We start from the raw sequence: 14825 nt of genomic DNA, 5'->3' as shown, positions 1-14825 counted from the left end.
TGTCAGTGGTTTCCCGATATTACCACTTCCCAGGGACTTGGCCATTGCTCTGGATAATCTGGAACAGCCTCTGGGCAAAGGTTACTGAGTGCTGGAGTGGGATTTGGCAGCAATGAAAGGGCCTTGGCCTTCTGGGAGTAGTCAAGCAGGCCTGGGCACCAGTCAGGACTTTTAGTCCTGAGGCTTCCCGAAAAGTTTAGTTGGTTAAGCCTGCCCATGAAGCCCCCCCAGGCTGACTGGTCAGTGAGTTGGAGAGTGGGTGCTCTTAGCAGGATTTAGATATTTCTTAGTCTTGACCCAGAGGCAGCCAGCCTTTCCAGAATCTGAAAAACTGGCATCTCCTTTGAGTAAGGAGAGGTCAGCTCCCTTTGAAATCTGTATCTTTCTGCCCTCACTGGCTAAAGAGGAGAGCAGGAGGAGGAAATTGAGGTTTCTGAATGGGCACTTGATCAACATTGCTATAGGATCCACATGGTCTAGGGCAAAGAAGATCTCTTAGTGAGGAGGCCACTAGAATCTGGCACAGACTCTAGGCTGAGCTCTTTAGTCAGGAGGAAAACATCAACTTGTCCTACATGGACCTACCCCAACCATACATTAAGAATATATGTAGGGCAGCTAGGTTGCATAGTGGATAGAATACCAGACCTACAGTTAGGAGGTCCTGGGTTCAAATTTGGCCTTGGGCACTTCTTAGCTGTGTGGCCCTGGACAAGTCACTTAACCTCAATTACCTAGCTCTTCTGGCTCCTCTATCTTAGAACTGATACTAAGACAGAAGATAAGAGTTAAAAAACAACAACACACACACACACACACACACACAAACAACTCTCCTATCTGGTCTTTCCCTTTTTCCAATTCCTTGACATCCCAGGAGAAAAAAATAACCCCCCAAAAGATTCTCCCATATTTTCCTAAGCTCCCCAAGCTCATATGACATTTTATTATGATGAAGGGGGATTGGGGTGGTGGGGCATCAGTTTACATCTGAGAGTGTAGGGCTGGAAGGAGGGAATGAGTATGCTCAGATCATACCTCTTAAGGCTAATGTTGTGTTGGGGAGTCAGATTGTAGCTCCTAAGGACAAAGGGAGGGGTTCATATCACACCTAATTGGTGTAAAGGGTAGGGTTCAAATCTCACCTCCTTAAAGTAGAAGTGTTAGGCTGCCAGAAGGGAATCAAATTCTGCATCCAGAAGGTAAAGGTGTTAGATTGGGGGTAGGGGGTGTCTGATCATTTTCCTGAAGGTGGGGCTGTTAGGCTACAGAAATGAACTAATACCTCTTGAAGACTGGGGGGGGGTGCCACTTTGGGGAGATGCCCAGATAAACACCTAGAAGGACCAGGATTGGGGGGTCAAAAGACCTGAATTTTGTTGTTAGCTCTACCATTTATTCGCTGGGTGACCTTGGGGAAACATCTAATTTCTCTGGGCTTTGGTTTCCATTTTTATAAAATGGGGGCACATGTACTACCTAATACTCAGGGCTGTTGTGAGAATGAAATAAAAAAAAAGATATAAATCCTTTGTAACCTAAAAAGTGCAACATAAATGTTAGCAATTCTTACTGCCATACCTTGGGGGAATGCTAAATAGGAGTCAGATAGGAGGCTTGGGCATTTGGGACATGGCTCTGACAAAAGGCATGTCAGCCTGGGCGGATCTCATATCTCCTTCCCTCCCTCCCTCCCTTCCTCTCTCTCTCTCTCTCTCTGTCTCTCTCTGTCTCTCCTCAATCTTTCTCATCTCTCCCTCTCTCTGTCTGTCTCTGTTTCTCTTTCTCCTTTTATTTTTTATTTATTTTTATTTAAAATTTTTTTTCTATGATTCATGTTCTTTCCCTTCCCTTCCCCACCCCCCCAGAGCTAACAAGCAATTTCACTGGGTTGTCATCCTTCTCTTAAGCCGAACTTTCCTCTTTTCTATAAAATGAGGATAAAAACATTTGTGTTGCCTACTTCATGGGGCTGTTTGGAGGAAAGTGCTTTGTAAATCTTAAGGCACTATGGGAATGTGAGTTTTATTATTATCGTTGTTATTTTTGAGACGTAGCAAAGTGTGTATTAGATAGAGCTTTGGAGTTGGGAAGACCTAGTTTCGGATCTTGATCTTGCCACTTACTGCCCTGTGTGACCTTGGGCAAGTCACTTTAACTGCACAGGTAAACCTAAGTCAATACTCAGTTAGCAAGAACATTTTTAGGGTTTGGTATGTGCTAGTCACTGTGCCAAAACTCATAGATTAGTCAACAATCTACATTAGGGAAAGGAGTTTCCACACTGGAAGTTCTCTATGCTAATGAATTGCTCCCCCCACCCCAAATGAATTATATCCCGTGAGAAGTGAGGACAGGTTACATGATTCCCTGGGAAAAGACAGATGGTAGCCATTCAGAGACAGATGGTAGCCACAAGGAGAGGCTTTATATTGTCTATACCTCATCAACCCAGGACAGTCTTTCACCTGAAATTCCAAGGGTAGAGGACTCAGGGTCTTTTTTGGTGTCCCCTTTGTGGGGAAAGCAGAGACAAGAATAATTGCTCTGCCTGCTATTCGTCCTTTCTCTTTTCGTGCTCCCTGCTCAGTGTTTGGGGATGCTATAAGGAAGATGAGAGAAGAAACCCAGGAGCCTGAAGTATGTGATGGCTCATGACAAAGTGGATGGACCTCATTGTGACCTGCTGGGGATGAAGAAGGACCCTTGCTCATCTAGGCTGGGAACTGAGAGTCCCAGGTCTGGGTCTACAGCTGGTGCCAGCAGCCTCAACAGTCCTCTCCAGGGCTGTCAGAGCATTCTCCAGGGTTCCTGTTTCCTTAAGAACCCAGTGGCCTCCTGAGCTAGGGAAATTCTTTTTGCCTTTCCAGGCCTGACCACCTGCCCAACTCTCTCCTCAGGTGATGCTGGTAGGAGACTCGGGTGTGGGGAAGACCTGTCTGCTGGTTCGATTCAAGGATGGAGCCTTCCTGGCTGGGACCTTCATTTCCACTGTGGGCATAGATTTCAGGGTAAGAGCTCCAAACACTCTTCTGGTCCCTTAGTCAATGCCCTGCTGATAAGAAAGAGACTGCCAGGATTAAAGGTTGAGGAGGGGGAGGCTGGCAGACTCAAAGAGTAGGGACCTGTGGGGTCTTCCTGTCTCTGGGGCAGCCTCTGGCCCCGGCAGCTAGAAGTCTCTGGAGATTGGTGTTGGAAGGGACACGTTGTGAGTGAAAGCCCTCCACGGCTCTCTGATCTCTCTTTCCCTGTTTTTATGTATGTGGGTGTATGTGTCTTTCTGTATGGAGGCTGGGGGTGGGAATCTATTTCCTGATGTCACCATGTGAAGGGCTCTGGAGTTGCTGTATGCCTGTCTCTCTGTGTGTCCCTCTGTGTATCTATCTTGTCTGTGTGTGCCTAAGCATGTATCTGCTTGTTCGTGTGTATGAGCCCTTTCCTCTAGAGAAGCTAGTCAGTCTTGAGCTGAGTGTGTGTGTGTGTGTGTGTGTGTGTGTGTGTGTGTGTGTGTGTGTGTGTAGCTGTGCCTTGTTATGTGAGATATAGCATCTCACATCTCTCAATCTCTATGTGTGTCTCACTCTGCATCTGTTTCTCTGGTTACCATTTCGAGACACACAGAGCAAGGGGCTGGGTCTTGAGATCCTGGGTCTTTATGGGGAATTAAAAAACAAACAAACTACTTTCCTCTCATCCTGAGAGTCCCCTCTACTTGCTCTGAAATTCCAGGTTCCAGAATTGGTTTTAGTTTTAATTTCCTGATAAAGAATAAGCGACATGTAGACTGTCTTTCTTGCAACCTAATTACAAACATTTTTATCAGAGGCTGGATCCGTGGGCTCCACAAAGGCAGGCTTAGACCTTTTTTACTCTGGGAAGATGATATTTGTCTGACTCTATCCAAGGCCCCCTACACTCCTAGCCTCAAGACCAGAATGATTCTTCCAGAGGCCAGGTTATGTCCTCCTGGGTATCGGTGGATTCTGCCTTTCTTCAGAGAAGGTGCTATGCTCAGCTCAGCTTGGGTCCCTACAACAGGGCCAGCTTCCTAATGTCTGAGCCAAAGTGGCTAACTTCAATTCAGTGTAATTATTTATTGGTAATCCTAGAGTTGTATCATCTGGGCTTCGGATTCTGAGGAAGGAGGCCTGTGGGAAGATTAAAAGGCTCTGTGGGGATTCACAGGCATAAAGCCATTGGGCAAACTCCTCTTCCAATAGAGGGAAATTCTGGCTCCTCAACAAGGCCCCTTCCTGCCCCCTCCCATTGCTTTTCTGGCCTCTTTCTGCCTACTTCTCATACAGTGGATAGGGCACTAATGGAGAAGTCTGGGATAACTTGGACTTGGATACTAGAAAGGGTAGAGGGGCTGGAACAATAATGGAAAAAGACAGAAAAGAGGAGAGTGGAACAAAGAGAAAATCTCTCCACAATCGTACATCACCCTGCTGTACATGCCTCTCTCTCTTCCCCACCTCCTCCAAGCAAGTCTGGAGCCCAAGAGGGAGCGATTGAACAGTTGAACAGAGCTCCAGGCCCATTCTCTTTGAGACTGCAGAGAGCCATCCTGGAGGCAGAGACTGCAGGTGACTGTGGGGTGACCCAAATGGTCCCTAGGGGTGGGAGATCTAAAGGCAGAACATCTGCTCTGTGGTCCAGACTCCCAGCAGGTGCCGCTTGGATCCTCCCCATTCTATCTCCTACAGATGGCTGGCCCTGGCTGGGTTCCCTGGGGCATCAGGAAGGGACTGAAGCTAGAGGAGCAGCTCAGTAGAAGAAGTGTAAGGCTTGGGTTGGTGGGACCTGGATCCTATTTCAAGGGCTTCTCTTCCCAAGCTTTATCACCCTTTCACAACCCCGGAGCCTCTTTCCCCAGCTGACTCCCTAGCTTGAAGTTCTCAGTAGCAGGACCCATCAAGGCAAGAGATTACCAAATGGCCTAAGGCTATGTGAGGGCAGAGATCCTGACCTCTCCTGGCAACGCAATCAGCCTCCCCAAGCCCTTTCCGGGCTCCACACCTCTCTTCATCCATATGGTTTGATGTGGAGCTGGTTTTCTTCGGGGTGATTGACTGACCTGGGATATCACCGTGTAACTCTGTGTGCACTCATGTGAATCTAACCAGCACCGCTAGCAGAAGACAAGCTGTTGCTGTTGCTCTAGCAACACCCCCCCCCCCTTCCCAGTCCCACCTCCTCTCCCAGGTCTGGGAAGTGACTCACTGGAAGCACAGGTGCCATGCATCCCCCTTCTCCTCAAGTCCACAGCCTCCCTCCTGCTCCAGGCTCCTAGCGGGCACACCTGATGAATGCTTTCAGGGTCCTCAGGGCCATTCGGAGTGGCCCCATGGGCGAGTGCGATCTGAGGCTCAATGGCACCCTGTCTGGGCATCTGCCACTGGGCAACCTTACAGTGGCAGCAGGGGGGCTGGGTGTGGTACTGCCACTTACTGCCTGTTCCCTGAACACTCTGTTCCCTCCAATGTGCACATTAATATTCAAACCATAATAGTATTAATCTCACTTGGCTTGTCCTTAGTCCCATAAGGTGCTGACGTGATCCACCATAATAGCCTGAGATGAACCCAGGCGCCTCTCAAATGAAGAGTATTCACGGACTAAATAAATAGTGTTACTTGTAACAAACAAAACAAAATCCAACCTGTCAACAGAGCAGAGTAAGAAATGGCAGCTTGTCCCATTTTCCCCTTTGCTGGATGGAAACTGTGGAAGGAGTCCTGGATTTTGAGTCAGAAGATCTAGGTTCAGATTCTGGCTCTCCCACTCACACTGGCTAGGCAACTTTGGGCACAGAAAACTCTGACTGGGTATGTTTCATAGTCATGAACTCATGAATCTGGAGCTGGAAGGACCTCAGAGGCCATCCAGTTTTTTGTTTTTTGTTTTTTTTTTTACAGATGAGGAAAGTGAGGTTCAAAGCACTTAAGTGACTTGTCTGAGGTCATATACATAAGGTAAGGTTAGAGGTGGAATTTGGATTTGGGTCTTCCATCTCAGGGCAGCTGGTGACTCAGTGAATAGGGCACCAGGCTCCAAATTCCTGAGTTCAAATCTGGCCTCAGATGTGTTGTGACCCTAGACAAGTCACTTATTCTTGTCTACCTCAGTTTCCTCATTTGTAAAATGAGCTGGAGAAGGAAATGGCAAACCCCTCCAGTATCTTTGCCAAGAAGACTAAAGAACAATGGAGCAACTCCTTCCATCTCAGGAAGCAGCATTTGCATCGTACCATATCATTTCTTTTTTTGTGACATAAGTGGGCTGGACTAGATAGCCTCTAAGATCCCTTCCTGCTCTGACACTGTGATCCTTTGGCCTTTTGTTTTCCTGGGAATCATAGGAATTCATAGTTGGGCAGGTGCCCCCTGGGAATCCCAAAGTACTTATCTTCTCATTCCTGGGGATTCCTCAATCTTTGTCTTTCAGTCATTATACTACACTTCTCAATAAGGAGGTGAGAGAATCCAATGGACAGAGGACCAGACTTGGAGTTAGGAAATCTTGGGTTTGAATACTACCTCACACACTTACTAGCAAATCTGTGAAATGTGGATGATAACAGAACCTGCTTCACAGAATTGGCTTGAGGATCAAGTGAGATGATATATATGAAAGGAAGAGGAAAGGGACTTGGGCTTTCATAGGCATCAGGAATTCCCAGATGAGGAACTCCCTCTACTAATGCAGGTAGCCATCTTATCTGCAGCTTAGAATCTTAAGGAGTTATCTTGAGCATTGAAGGTCTAGAGTCAATATGTGTCAGAGGTGGAACTTGAACTCATATCTGCCTGAAACAGGACAGTGATGTAGTGGCTAGAGTATTGGACATGGAGTCAGGAAGATCTGTGTTAAAATCCTTATTCAGACATTCACTAGCCATGTGACCCTGAATAAGTCATTTAACTTATCTGAACTTCAGTTTCCTCATCTGCAAATTATTGTTCAGTCATTTCAGTCATGTTTGACTCTTTGTGACTTCATTTCTTGGCAAAGATATTGGAGTGGTTTGTCATTCCTTCTGACAATCGTTTTTCAGATGAGGAAACTGAGGCAAACAGGGTTGAGTGACTTGCCCAGGGTCACACAGAGAGTGTCTGAGGCCTGAGGTTGAATTCAAGCCTTCTTGATTGGTGCTCTATCCACTGCCCCATCTTGCTGCCCCATCTGTAAACTGAGGACTGAAAATAGCATTTACCTTGAAGTGCCTTTCTAATTCAATCTCTCTCTCTCTCTCTCTCTTTCTCTCTCTCTCTCTCTATATCTATATCTATATCTATATATACATATACATGTAAATATATATATAATACCCTTCTCAATAAGGGTATTATAGAATATTAATATTATATCAAATATAAAATATATTGTATTCCTGATTCTCTATCCATTGCAAAGCACTCTGCAAATTTTAAAACACTCTATAATTATCTATTATCATTATTATTATTGTTGTGGTGGTTTATTTGGTTGGTTAGTTAGTTGATATTTCTTGGGCTGTTCCTCTGTGTCACTGTAGTAGAACTGTGCCTGGCTTGATAGCCTTTTCCTGGACAGATTGCTCAAGATCCCCCTGATCCGCCGTCAGGTTTTCTGTCTTTTCTGAGGCACTGCCAGGAGGTGGTTTCAGTGCCACATGAAACATTTGCTGGGAAGCCAGAGCTGAGGCGCCATGTCTGCTCTTGCTGCCCGCCAGAAGGCCTTCTCCTGCTCTAAGCTCTTGCCCAGCACTTCCTGGCGGCAGATGTCAAAGTCCCGCTGATATTAATCTGCCAAGTCTGTTCTTGAAAATGGAGCTCTGGGCCACAATGGCTATAACCCATAGGATCCGGTGGCAGGGGTCTCAGAAAAAGGGCTACTTGCTTACTTCTTTCTGCCCCAGGACAGCCTGAGGAAGGGGCAGAAGGGCCACTGCCCCTGTCTTTCCCAAGATACTGTCCCATTGGGGCAGAACAGCGTATCCAGCAAAATGCTCCCTGACTCTGATCTGTAAGCTCTCACAGATGTTGCAGTCCCTGAATTATTGATGCCCAGCCTTTGCTGCTTTAGGGAGCCTGCTGTGGTGATACTTAGAGAGGGAGATTGGGAGGGAGTACGTGAAGGCTGAGGCAACGAGATGATGGACAAATACCAGGTGGCCCCTTAGCCCATGGGGTAGTTCCGAGCTCCATCCCACGACCCACACACTCTGTGTTCTGGCTGCTCTCCACCAACCAGTCCCCGGCACAGCTTAAAGAGTTAGCAGATGGGCTGTCCCCCCAAGCCCTTAGCACTGGGTGAGGTTGGTGGTTTGTTTTCTAGAGATGATCCATGTGTGGCCAGAGTGCCACTGGGTGTACAAGTGGGGGAGCAGGGAACAGGGCAAGTCAGCAGCCCACTCTCAATTTCCATGGCCCAGGAAAGGAGCAGAGGAGACTGCTGAGTTATCATGCCACATTTTTAGAGATGAAAGAGGCTTTAGAAATGATCTAGTTCAACTCTCCCATTTTATACATGAGGCCCAGAAAGGGAAAGAGCTTGCCTGACTTCAGTGGCAGAGTAAAAAGGTCAGGAAGGAGTTAATTAGAAAAGGCTCCCTGAAAGTGGTAAGCTTTGAATTGGTTCTTCTTTTTTTTTTTTTAAACCCTTGCCTCTGTCTTAGAATCAATACTGTGGATTGGTTCTAAAGCTGAAGAGCAGTAAGAGCGAGGCAGTGGGGGTTAAGTGATTTGCCCAGGATTACACAGCTAGGAAGTGTCTGAGGCCAGATTTGAAACTAGGACCTTCCATATCCCAGGCCGGTCTATTCATTGAACCACCTAGATGCCCTTCACTGGCCCTTTTAACAGCTTCTAATGTGATATGGATTCCTCCCCATCCTGGTGTCTTTTCTAGTTCTGAATTGCTAAGCCTTATCCAGGGGGTGGATATTCTTGTTCTAACCAAGCTTTAGGGGAAGGGAAAACCCAGACCTGGGCCTCAGAGGAGCTGTAGGAGGACTGGAAGACAAGACTCACCCATAGGAGACAATTAGAGAAGGATTGAAGGCATCTAAGTGTTCTGAGATGTCAGTGATTGGGTGTAGATAGGAAAAGATCGGCGAGAGGACAGAGCTTGAGCTGAACTTTGAAGGACAGTCCGAAGAACTTTGAGACCGATCAAACTGAGGTCAGGACCCAGGGCAGAACAAGGATGCCCAAGTCTCAGAAGTCAGCAGGGGTCTCCGGAACAGATGGGCTTTTACCAATTTAGTTAGTTACCGAGGTCTACACTGTCTTCATTTTCATGGTTTACCTTCCTCAGGGATGGGCAAGGGCTTGCACCCAGGTGTCTGATGTCTGTTGAGTCAAGGAGCCATCCATGTCCACTCAATCCCCTTGAAATTGGCTTTTTATTTGCTCTTGATCAGCTTTATGAGGAAGCTGAGATAAAGGTCAGAGTTCAGCTTGGGGCTAGGATACAGAACAAAACCAACTAGATTGTACAAGGAAGGAAGGAACTCTCACCTCATTGGTTACATATCCTAACTAGTGAGCTCACTACGAAGCCCACTTGGGATAAACTCCCCTCCTCTTCCAGCCCACCACAGACACCTCTTCTATGGGTCTCTGCTCACCTCATCCACTCCCTCTATATTCAGTAAATCAACATTTATTAAGCTCTTACTATGTGCCAGGCACTGTGCTAAGCCCTGGGGGTACAAAGAAAGACAAAAGACAGTTCCTGTCCCCAGGGAGCCCACAATTTCTAATCTTAATAAACATTAATTAAGCACTAATAAGGATCTTTACTAAGTGCCAGGCACTGGGCTACAAAGACCAAGCCTAAGGAACGTGGTGTACAAGACAATAAATACAAAGTGATTTAGAGAGAGACCTAATAACTAGAGAGTCAGGAAAGACCTGGTGTAGGACAGACAACACCTGAACTGTGTTTTGAAGAAAGTTAGGGGAAAGAGGCAGCTAGGTGGCTCAGTGGACGGAGCACGGTGGAGTGGGGAGGGCCTGGGTTCACATCTAGCCTCAGATAACTTCCTGGCTGTGTCACTCTGGGCAAGTCACTTAACCCTGATTAGCCTGGCCCTTATTATTCTTCTGCCTTAGAACTGATGCTTAGTATTGGTTCTAAAACAGAAGGTAAGGATTAAAAAAAAAAGGCAAGCTAAGGAAATATGCAGCGTAAGGTAGATGAGAAAAGATGGCATTGCTTGGACAGACCTAGAGGTAGAGGCGGAATAGCATGTTCATCTGGAACAGAGAACAAAATGAACCAAAGAGTGGAAAAGGAGGTGAAAGCCAGATTGTGGAGAGCTTTAATTGCAGGCTGAGGACTTTATATTTTATCCTGGAGGCAATAGAGAGCCACTGAAGACTTTCGAGTAGGGAAGTGTCATGATCGGATTTGGGTTTTAAGGATATGGATTTGGCAGCTGTGAGGGAGATAGATAGAAGAGAGAATCATGAAGGCAGGGAAAACAGTCAGGAGACTACTGCAGTTGTTCAGCCTAAAGATTATGATGGCCTACTAGGGCATTTTTCTTGGGAAAACCAAAGCAGGGGAGGGAAGGAGTCAGAGGTCCTCCGTCTTTGTGAAGGCTCCTCATCTTCCTTTATCCTGAGAGATCCTGGCTGGTGGATATTCTGATCCCATGACTCCCCTCCTTTCTTAAATACTCATAAACAAATATTTATGAAGCCCCTATTTATTATGTGCCAGGCACTGTGCTAAAAACAAATACCATCTCATTTGATAGAAGGAGAATGCCCCAGCATGATGGGCAGCTCTAGGGAAATGTGGAGGGGAAGAGGGACAAATCAGAAGACAAGGACAGAAAAGCTCAGCAGGTTCCCTGGAAGAAAGAAGCCAGTCAGGAGTTCTTTTAAATGATGTTTCATTTCTGTTAATTGAGTCTCAATTAGCCTGGGACCAATGATGGATTATGGGGTTGTCTAGTCCTGTGTTTGCTTCTCCTGTTCCTTTACCCTGGCATGTTAGCTTGACAGCAGAGAGGGCCTAAGGCCCAGTCTCCTTGTGTGTTCCTGGAGGTGGGAGTGGGAGTGAGAAGGGTGGCACTATATATAGAGAGCCCTGCCTGACCACGTGTCAACTGCTAGGTTTGGTGGGAGGATGGGGTTTCTTTGTTCGAGACTGAGATGCACTCTGATGGATCTGTGGAGGGAAAGGTTTAGAGTCAGTGTGTGCAATGACCAGGGTATCTTCAAGATTCAGAGACCGTGGTGCCACATCTGGGCAGAGAGACCTTGGATCCTCAGAGAGGCCGCTGGATGGACCTCTATATTGCACTTTTTATTCATTTTATTAAACATTTCCCAATTATATTTTGATCTGGTTTGGGGCCATACTCAGGATGGGCTGATAATGAGAAATAATAGATGGGTAACCAATTAATGGTACCCTCCTAATAGTAAGGTATCTCTACCCCCCAGCCTGCTGGAAGATTTATGGGGGGATGTGGCCTGGTTGCAATCTGTGTGACCAGGAGTACCCATGCCTATGAGATCACAGTCCCCTTGAAGAAGAATGAAATAGCTGTTATATGGATTATCTTAAGAGTAGCAAAATGTTAACAGTGGAAGGGTCCAGGGCAGAAGATGGGTGGCTTAGTGGATAAAGAGCCATGTGTAGAGAAGGGAAGTCCTGGGTTCACATTTGGCCTCTGATACTTCCTAGTTCTGTGATGTTGGGCAAGTCACCCAACTGCCTAACCCTTACTGCTCTTCTGTCCTGGATTAGATACTTAGTATTGATTCTAAGAGAGAAGGTATAGATTTTAAAAAGAGATTACATTGTATATACAGGCCCATGATGGTAAGTACTTGCTCAAGGATGCAGGTGAGTTATGGGGTAGAACAGGGATTAGTATTCAGGTCTCTCGACTCATAGAATGCACTATGTGCCAGGCTTTGTGTTAAGTGCTTTACCAATATAATTCATTTAATTATAAGTTTAGGGTTTTTCCCCTTCACTACACTCCTATTAGATGTATTCTATTTAATATATATACCCATTTAACATAGAACATCTGACCTGTGTGTGGTGTGAATATAAAAAATGTGGGTATCTAGGATCTGGGTCATTCTGGCTTCTGAGAGACTGTGATTTCCACCATTTGTGGAGAATAGGAGTGTACAGCTAGAATTACACTGACAGTGGCCTAGACAGAAGGGGAAAGGGTCTAGGTAAGCAAGATCTCTTTTAGGAATTGATTCACTCCTATGCTTACAAGAGTAACATTGCATTAGAATCATATCTTACTGGGGCAGCTAGTGGCTCAATGAATAGAGAGGCAGACCTGAAGGTGGGAAGTCCTGGATTCAAATTTGACCTCAAACACTTCCTACCCTACCATCTTTGTTTATTTTAACCCTTACTTTCTGTCTTGGAATCAATACTGTGTATTGGTTCCAAGGCAGAAGAGTGGTAAGGGCTAGGCAATGGGAGTTAAGTGACTTGCCCAGGGTCACACAGCTGGAAAGTGTATGAGGCCAGATTTGAACCCAGGAACTCCTGTCTCTAGGCCTGACTCTCAATCCGCTGACCTACCCAGCTGCCCCCTGGAATTGTCTTTGATCACTGCACTGCTGGGAATAGCTAACGCCATTCATAGTTGGTGGTTCTACCATATTGCTGTTGCTGTGTATAATGTTCTCCTGCCTCTGCTTATTTCATTTTGCATCAGTTCATATAGATCTTTCTAGATTTTTCTGAAATCCTTCTGTTCATCATTTCTTATAGCATGATAGTATTCCATAAAAATCATATGCCACAACATGTTCGGTCATTCTCTAGTGGATGGACATTGCCTCAATTTGATTCTTTTCTGTCACAAAAAGAGATGTTATGTGTATTTTTGTACAAATCGGTCCTTTTCCCTTTATAAAAAAAATTATTTGGGATACAGACCCAGGAGTGTTATTGCTGGATCAAAAGGGCATGCACAATTTTATAGTTCTTTGTTGCTTTTTTTCCCTCCAAAGTCTTTCCACATTTATAGAAGCTTCTCAATCAATCAGGAGTCATACACCTAGAGCTAAACAATACAGGCATCCCTTCTACACTGGGGGGGTTAGGGTGCACTGGCACCCCTGCAATCTGGAAAATTCATGTAAAAATGTTTGGCCCTACTTTCATACTAGAATTGTGCTTTACAGTACCTTATTGTAAATTTGGGGTTAAATATGCATTTCGGAATTTCTAAACTTCTGTGTCATCTGCTGGCCTATCTGTGGCTTCTGTGAAACTCCCCAAAAATTCCCATTGAAGTTCTTATGCTGACCCTCGATATTTCAAAACCACAGTGGGTAAAGTCAAGATGTGGCAGGGATAACTGTGCACAGTATCATGGGATTGTCCTTTATGGAACTGCCCCGCCTACCTGGGGTTAGGGTGTTGGTATATCTAGGACCTATCCCTTCTCCCGTTCCTCCCCTCATTAAGAGATTTCCTCATTTAAATTTAACATTAAGGACTCTCGTTTCTCACCTCAGCAACAGATCCCAACTTGAGACAGGAATCAGTCAATTTCCAAGTGCCTGGGAAGCCCCTGAGTGCCTCGTCCTATGTAATAAGGGGAGGAAGGCACAGGAGAAGCTGACCCAGGCCCTGTCCTCTGGCAGCTCAAAAGCCTGAGTGGGAAGAGGAGAGGAGGCTCGCAGGTTAAAATGAGAGAACTAAATGCCCAAGTGTGCAACTCAGATGGAAGGCTGTGGGTCTTCGGAGAGAGGTAGGCCGATGTGGTCATGAAATGCTTTCCAAAGAAGGTAGGACTCGGGGCCAGATCTGGAGACTGGACGACCTGGATTTCAATCTGGTCTCAGACACTTCTTAGCTGTGTAACCCTGGATGGGTCACTTAACCCCAATTGCTTAGCCCTTGTAACCAATACTTAGTATTGATTTTAAGACAGAGGGCAAGGGTTAAAAAAGAAGAAGGCAAGACTTTTGAGCCAGGCCTTGAAGGATGGATAAAGAAAGGGGAGGGGAACAGCTTGAGCAAAAACATGGAGATGGGGAATGAAGCTGAGGGGAGGCCGTCCTGGTTGGAGTAGAACTTGTGCTTTGATAGGAAAGATAAGACTAGAAAAGCATATTAGAGGCAGGCTCTTGGAGGGACCTGAGTTCAGACTTAATTATTTAGGCATTAGGGATGGATAGTTATTGATACCTATGCAACCCAGGATCCATGTGTTTGCCATTAAAGGCTTGTGTACCACATAGAATTGTGAGAGTACAGGAACTGGAGATGAGAGACCAGCCTCGAGTGCAAACTCAGCCTCTTCTAGCCCTGTGATGGTGAATGAGTCATCGGACCTTTCTAAGTCTTATTTTTTCTCATCTGGTAAATGGGGTAGTCATGCCTGCTGTGTGGGGGAGGGGGCTATTGAGGGAGGGAAAGAAGGAGAGAGGGGAGATAAAGATCCAGGAAGGGAAGAGGGGGAAAGGAAGAAGGGAAGAGGGGAAGCCAGAACTCAGCTGGCGGCTTTCCCAGCTCCTTCCCTGAGTGAGGTCTCAGTTTAGACACCTTTGGAAACAGGGTGAATGTGAGCTGGCATAAGTGTGAACAGGAAGCCCATCTGTTTATCCATATATCTTCTCATCCCCCACCCATTCCTAGTATCAGAACTCCGGGCCTGATGGCTTTGGGAGTTTAGGATAAACCTTGATCTACCTAATACCTTAAGTGGCTCCTCCTTTCTTCCCAGAGGGAGTCTCCAGCCACGTGGGACCAAAGAGGGGCCCCTAGCTGAGAGTAAACACATCTGGGGGCAGCCTGAGAGTCTCAGCCTATTCGCAGGCGGAGTAGAATTG

General features: G+C 46.1%; 1 protein-coding gene across 3 annotated transcripts in view; it reads left to right on the top strand.

Moving 5' to 3' along the window:
- Positions 1 to 14825, top strand: part of RAB26 (RAB26, member RAS oncogene family) — a 39397-nt gene that overhangs the window by 13333 nt on the left and 11239 nt on the right. For all 3 annotated transcript variants that reach the window (XM_016424181.2, XM_001366997.4, XM_007499385.3), the window contains exon 2: positions 2901 to 3011. In XM_016424181.2, coding sequence (XP_016279667.1) covers positions 2901 to 3011 — 111 coding nt within the window. The remainder of the gene's footprint in view (positions 1 to 2900; positions 3012 to 14825) is intronic.

Source organism: Monodelphis domestica, chromosome 7 (assembly GCF_027887165.1).
Source record: "Monodelphis domestica isolate mMonDom1 chromosome 7, mMonDom1.pri, whole genome shotgun sequence".
Classification (NCBI taxonomy): Eukaryota; Metazoa; Chordata; class Mammalia; order Didelphimorphia; family Didelphidae; genus Monodelphis; species Monodelphis domestica.
This window is presented reverse-complemented; position numbering and strand designations above follow the sequence as displayed.